Below are 7,500 nucleotides of genomic sequence, written 5' to 3' on the forward strand. Positions count from 1 at the left end.
GAATAATTGTTAGGTGCTTTTGATAAAGAATATAGTGATGATAGCTCAGAAAGCCTTATCATTACACTAACATTTTGCATAAATCTAAACGCATATGCAAAAATAAGAAAAAATAAATAAATAATGACGGGGTGTGGAGCATGCTGGGGAGCAACATGTCTGAGTGGTATACAGGCCTGAGCCAGGAAAATGGGAGCAGTGCTGAAGGGATTAAGTTAACATGGGATTAGATGCATCAAACTTCACAGTTATATTAATGTAATTAAATTTACAGAATGCTGGGATGGTTCAGTGACTACTTGAGGTCCAGAAATTTCACAAACCCTCTCCAGGTGGAGAATATTTTAACTCAAATAATTGAGTAAGTGCATAAACCTGTAATGTTGTAGTATTAATAATGTATCTGATATTGTTTAGCTTAAGTTGTATGGTAGGAAGGAAATATGATAAAAAATAACAGGAACAGCCACTATGTGAATTGTATAATTCTGGAGTTCTGACACTGATGTTTGGATGAGACTTGGGCACATATCAAGGACCCAGGTAGTGCAAATGAGCTATGCAGTACGGTTGTGGTGTGAACACATTGGTGCAAAAGTATTGAAGGTATAAACTAACTCTGACATGTCTAATAAGATTGTACATAACATAACATAACATAAATAATTTAGGATATACAAAGGGCCACCAGGGCCCATCTAGGTTATCCTGTATCAGTCGCACAGCGACCTCGTCGTCAGTACTTAAAGATACACTTACAAGTACACAATACATAATATACTAATTTTAAATATTTGGCCCATTAACAGGGCTAAGTCCTGCAGCGAAATCCTCTACAATTTGTGGTCCCCATACATGGGGATCATGTCTTGTTTAACTATAGTAAATTTCTTATAAAACTATCATGCAGTGCTATACATAATTATAAATCTAATAAATTTAAGTGCTTATCTAATCTGTTTTAAACATTGTCAAACTAGTGCTATTTACAACCGTCTCTGGCAATGCATTCCAGAAGTCTACCACCCTATGACTAAAGAAATATTTTCTTATATCTAACCTGCAGCCTTGCTTTCTAATCTTCCTGCCATGATTTCTAGTCCTATTTCCTCCTCTAAGGTAAAGAAAGATCTCACATCTATGTAGTTTGTATCTGAGAACATTTTAAATAACTCTATCATATCCCTCTTATACATCTCCTCTCAAATGAAAACATGTTTAATTCCTTTAATCTATCTCTATACTCCAGGCGCTTTAATGCTGGTATCATCCTAGTTGCTCTTCTCTGAACTGCTTCTAACATGTTGATATCCTGCCTATAGTGGGGTGACCAGGCCTGTATGCAATACTCTAAATGGGGCCTAACATAGGAATTATATAAGCTACGCACCACTTCCTTACTTTTATAACTAACATTTCTATTTATAAAACCCAGGATCCTATTTGCCCTATTTCTTGCTTCTAAACATTGCTTTGAAAATTTCATAGTCCTGTCTATCACTACTCCTAAATCCTTTCCTTCCTCTACTGCCTCTAGCCAACATCCCTCCATCTCATAGTTAAAGTTTGTGTTGTCTTTACCTAAATGCATAACCTGACACTTTTAGAATTAAACTCCATCTGCCACCTGTCTGCCCATGCTATCAGCCTGTCCAGGTCTCGTTGTATTCTGTAATTGTCCTTTTCACCCTGTACTGCACATGCTATCTTAGTATCATCTGCAAACTTTGATACTTTGCTACTAATTCCTATATCTAAATCGTTAATGTACACCAAGAAAAGAAGAGGTCCTAGCACTGATCCTTGGGGTACCCCACTAACCACTTCCTTCCACTCAGACATTGCCCCATTTAATACTACTCTCTGTTTCCTATCAGAAAGCCATTCACTAATCCAATCAACTAACCTACCCCTATCCCATGTAGTCTCAATTTGTACACTAGCCTCCTATGCGGTACCTTATCAAACGCCTTGCTAAAATCTAGATATATAACATCTATGCTATTTCCATCATCTAACTCCTTGGTAATATATTCTAAGATATCGAGCAAATTTGTAAGACAGGACCTCCTGATCTAAAGCCATGTTGGGTATCTCTAATTAATCTATTCTCATTTAAATGCTCCCAAATACTACCCTTAATGATTTTCTCTAGTATCTTACATACTATACTAGTTAAACTGATCGGTCTATAATTATTCGCATCATCCTTCCTACCTTTTTAAATATTGGAGTAACATTAGCTAACTTCCAGTCCTGAGGTATCTCAGCAAACCTAAGTGATCTTTCAAAGATTAACTTAAGTGCTTCAGAAATACTGTCTACACCCTCCCTAAGTACTCTGGCATGTAGCTCATCAGGACCACTAGCTTTCCTATCGTCTAGTTCAAGAATAAATTTCCTAATAATTCCCGGTTTTATATCAATATTTTCTAAAGCTCTTAAACTACTCGTCGCACTGTTTGTAACAGGATTTCCTATTCTTTCCTAGTAAATACTGAAGAAAATTGTTCATTCAATAATTCTACTATGTCTTCATTTTGATCCACTACTACACCATCTTTTCTGAGTGGTCCAATCCTATCCTTATTTCTTTTATCACTGACCTTGTAATAACTATATAATTTTTGGGATCTTTACTCCCAGCTCTAGCTAGTTTTATCTCTGCCTGCCTTTTACTTTTTTATAACCTTACTCAAATCATCCCTGACCTGTCTGTACCTAATCAAATCTACATCTTCCCACTTTTCTGCAACTCTCTGTATGCCCTCTTCTTCTCTCTGATCTGGCTACCTATCTCATGAGTCCACCATAATGGCTTCCTGTTTCTCTGCCTTATATCTTTGTAAGGGATACACTGCATCACTATACCCTTTACTACAACCTTAAAAATATCCCACATCTCCTGTGCAGTTTTATTTCCAAAACTATCTTCCCAGTTTACCTCTCCTAATAACTGACGTAACCTACCATAATTGCCTTTCTGATAGTTTGGGACTCTAGTCTTATTCACTATATTATCCCTACTGGAATTAATGATAAATCTAATTATATGATGGTCACTGTTTGCTAAAGTCTCTCCTACCTCAACTTCCTTTAAACAATGCTCAATATTTGTTAGTACTATGTCTAAAACCTTCCTCCCCCTAGTAGGTTTATCTACCATCTGCACTAAATAGTTATCCTGAAAACTTTCCATAAACTTATTTTCACTAGCATCTCCTACCATCCTCTCCCAGTTTACTGACTTAAGATTAAAATCCCTAAGATAATTGTCTGACTAGTACACCCCTATTTATCTCATCTACCATAAGGTTGTCTACATCTGCTGACTGGTTAGGTGGTCTATAAAAAGCTCCTACTCTAATAACCTTACTTTTGTTTACTCTAACATCCAGCCATAAGGACTCTACTCTGTTATCTACCTTAATACCATTAACCTGACTGGAAATGAAGGATTTTTACATAAATAACTACTCCTCCACCTATCCTACCAATTCTCTGGTGTAAATACATAATGTATCCATCTACTTCATATTCTTTCCTATTTTCCTAAACTTTTCCTCATTTACCCATGCCTCTGTGACACATACAACATCTAAGTCCTCCTCAACTATATAACTAGATAACTCGTCCTTCTTGTTCCTAAGACTCCTGGCATTTACATAAAAACATTTAAGTCCTGCTACCTTCCTAGATGCTGTCTCCTTATTTGGAATCCTAATCTTATTCTCTCCTATTTGCACCTGGAAATCTTTCCTAATCTTTTCACTATCTCTGTTTATCCTATCTAATTTATGTCTAGCATCTTTCTTCTGGAATGCATTTGCTACCTCACCCCTACACTCCATCCCAACTCCCTCCAGACATCCACTCAGCACATCCACACCCTTCCTACTCAGATGCACACCATCCCTAGCATACAAATCCTTCGCCCATAGAACCTATCCCATACATCCACAAAGCTGACACCCACATCCTTACACATCCCTTTTACCCGATCATTCACACCAATGGCTCTAGACAACCATTCCCTGCTAACATACACACGAGGCAAGATTCCTGACACTACACACCTCCTACCACTCTCCCTTATCTTGCCTAACATTTCCCGAAATCTTGCCACTAACTCCTCCGACCCACCTGCTCTGACATCGTTCCCACCTACGTGCAAAACTACTACACCCTCCTCTCCATCCCCCAACCCTCTTCTGCACCTCCTCACTCACTGCCTTCACACCTGCACCAGGCATACACACGTTCGTCCTCCTATCCCTGTCTTTCCCACAGAAAGTGCTATCTAAATACCTAACCTGAGAGTCACCCACCACACACACCTGAGGTGTGCTAGGCACAACCATCCTCCTCCTCTCCTCTACCCCTTCTTTCTCCTTTCACTCACCACAACCACTTCATTCACTCCACTCACTCTCCCTCCCCTCCAACAAACCGAACCTATTTTCACACTCAACAGGTTTAGTCCTATCCTCCCTAACTGCCTCCGCTTTCCTTCCCTCGCAACCTGCCATCTCTGCCCATCCTGACTACTATCTTTCCCAGTCTGGCTCGCCTGCTCCCTCTTCCCCACTCTGCTCTTCCCGACAGAGGGCCAAGCCACCCTGTCGCCCTCAGAAGGTCCAACCTTCGGCCTAACACTGATCTCCTGCCTAATTTTTTCCACTGCCTCCCAAGCCTCTTAACCTCCTCCTTCAACTCAAAGATGAGAACTTGTTCGCACTTTTCCCTCACTTAGCTTTCTGATTTCCTCTCGCATTCTCGGTGCTCAAGAGAAAGAACTAAATTCTCGCTCTTGAGCCTACACACCATACACTCAGAAAAGTCAACGACCTTCCTGTCATGCCCACACATCTCACACACAACAAACTCTCCCAATCCCACCTCAACACTCTCTTTCACGCACTCAATCACACTCTGATATACCTCAGTAGCTACCGCCATACTAATTTACAATCTGTTAACTCACAAACAAATAAAAATACTTGGTGACGGCGGGTGGGGAACCGCGGTGGTGGGGGGCCTAAGTGAGGTCAACTAATCCTCTTTCAAGGTCAACTTGACGGTTACAAGCCTAGTCTCCTCGCTCTACCAAAATACTTTTAACTCACAAACACTGATTCTAACCACTATTTCACTCTAATCTAACACTTGCAGTACACACTTTCACTTCACTAATACTCAAAAGCACCACACACAGACACCAAGCACAAACACCACTCGCTAACTATAAAACTGTTATGACCAAAGGGTAGAAACAGCAGTTTCCAGACTTCTATGGCCATGTAGATTACTATTCTTGAAGTGCTTGGGTATGGTCAGGGTTCTAATGCCTACATACGTGTGGTTTCTACCTAAGGGGACCCGTGCATAACGGCTGATAGCTCACGGATAAAGGGATCTCACTACCATGTTTTTTAGTGCTCGAGGCAGGTATGGAAATCGCACCTTGTCTGCTGGTATTTATTCATGCTACGAGATCTGAATTAATGTGGCAATATGGGAAACTGAGAGGGATATCCCTTATCGACGCTGAAGCCAGAATAGCTCTCTCTCTCTCTCTCTCTCAACCATATATGGGGGGCTGCTCCTCTAAACTCTGCATTTAAATGTTGCTGCCTAGAGTCTTCAAGCCGGGAGCCTCAGTTTTATTTTCAAGGCTGAAGACGATTGGCGTATTATGTATCGTTAAGAGCTTTTTACGGATTGTTGGCTGATAACAGTTGTAATCTTATCGCCAAATGCACGGGATACTACTTGGGAAGATAGGATGGCGTTTAAAATATAAAGTTCAAATTCGGGAGGTTACAGAAGTACAATGGAGTTTTTTTTTTACGAATGACACGGGGGTTTTCATTACAGGACCCGAAAGCACTGTGCCTATGAATTCAAGAGTGTCATCTTGTTCCAAGCATCAGGATGACTTCCAATGCTTCCGCCTACAGTGGAGGGTGCGATTGAAGTCTCAATGTATGGGGTTAAGATTCTCTAGCCTGGATTCAGGACCAAACTCCTTGCCAATTACATTTGCCTAAATATCAAACTTTTTTCTCTAGCTGACATCTTGGAGTGTAACACGGTAGATCAGTTCTTGAAAAATTTCCTGCCGAGATCTGGTAGAAAAAATATGTAGGGTAATCAGTGAACCAGTTCACGGACCCTTCTATCAGTGACTTGTATTAATCTAGGGTGTTTCATATCTTTAAATTTGACAAGTGAATATAGTCGCAAACTGCTCTGCGTTTTCCTGTTAAACTCTTCTTGAGGAAATCTACTAGATAACATCGGGTTTCCTGACTACAGTTTTGGCAGCTACCGATTCTATGTCCATGATAGTCGGAAGCCTTCAGTTTCCCTTGATACAGGTGCATCCACAGTGGGACGGCGACTAGGAGCCAGCTCTGATTCACAACCAGACACTTCAGTTCCACCTTTTGAAAAACTACCGCCGCCCCTGGGCATTGAGAGTGCAGTAGTGAAATGGCTAATGAGAGAGAGTCTAATGGAGACATCGCAATGCTCTCACGTAGAATTGCCAATCTTAACAGTCAGGAGGTGAACAAACGAAACAAATGGGGAATGGTGAATGCTTGCTAGTTTGGCATGGTACGACTTGATGAGCTCTTTAATCTTATCCCGAATGAGCACCTGGCTGGACAGGTGTCAAGGTGATTCTTGGTATATGAGGAATAGCCCAGTTAGATGCTGGAAATAGTGCTGCTACTTGAAAGGGAAAACAAGATGGTTGCCATTGGTAAGATCCAGTTTATGTCTGGGAGCCTGGTAAGTGCCCCAATGTGGGATCAGCACTAGCTGGAGGTTAACAAAATTCGGATGAAAACACTTTAAGGAATATCCAAGGTTACACTTTTAGCCTCATCCATGTAACATCATGGTATCTGGTCCCACGTGAAACTTAGAATTGAAAGAATTCAGCTGAAGCCGGGATTGCTTTTCCTATTCACCGCAACATTTTCTTTAGTTACTTTTGAAGTAATTCTTTGGGTTTGGACCTGCAACCAGGGCTCGACGAAAACCAATACTGAGACCTGTTAATTGTAACCCTTACTTTTCCTAGGAATGCCCATATCATGTACTACTACCAGCGGGTCCGGAGCCTGGTCACTTAGTGAACATTGGTGGCTGAAGGCTGGGAGAACTGTTAAGGACCCTCAGGTTAACAGGCCACCACGATCTAAATATGCAGGTATGACCCGCCTACAGATCTATCAGTCGCGCCTGATTCGGCAGCCTGTGGATCCCACCTAACATGCCCTTACTAACAAGGTGCCCATCTAATGAAGACCCCCTTGCATCACTTCACTGCTCCACTGCCCAACTGGTTCCTTTATCCCACCCGCTCACCGGCACTGAGCTCGCTCCAAATAAGACGTCCACTTGCCTAGCAAAATAACTCGACCTGCCTAGTGACAAATCCTGGCAGCCTAAAGGACCAGCCCACCTAGTTGGCAACAATAGCTAACG

At 41.4% G+C, this 7,500-nt stretch overlaps 1 protein-coding gene across 3 annotated transcripts in view; it reads left to right on the forward strand.

The window, feature by feature from the left end:
* Positions 1-628, forward strand: part of LOC123499628 (hexosaminidase D-like) — a 43,582-nt gene extending 42,954 nt beyond the window's left edge. For 2 of the 3 annotated variants that reach the window (XM_045247950.1, XM_045247951.1), the window contains one exon: positions 275-628. In XM_045247950.1, coding sequence (XP_045103885.1) covers positions 275-365 — 91 coding nt within the window. In that variant the 3' untranslated portion in view covers positions 366-628. The remainder of the gene's footprint in view (positions 1-274) is intronic. The other variant, XM_045247949.1, reaches the window with a different exon arrangement.
* The last annotated feature ends 6,872 nt before the right edge of the window (positions 629-7,500 follow it).

The sequence above is a fragment of the Portunus trituberculatus genome, chromosome 50 (assembly GCF_017591435.1).
Source record: "Portunus trituberculatus isolate SZX2019 chromosome 50, ASM1759143v1, whole genome shotgun sequence".
NCBI lineage: Eukaryota > Metazoa > Arthropoda > Malacostraca > Decapoda > Portunidae > Portunus > Portunus trituberculatus.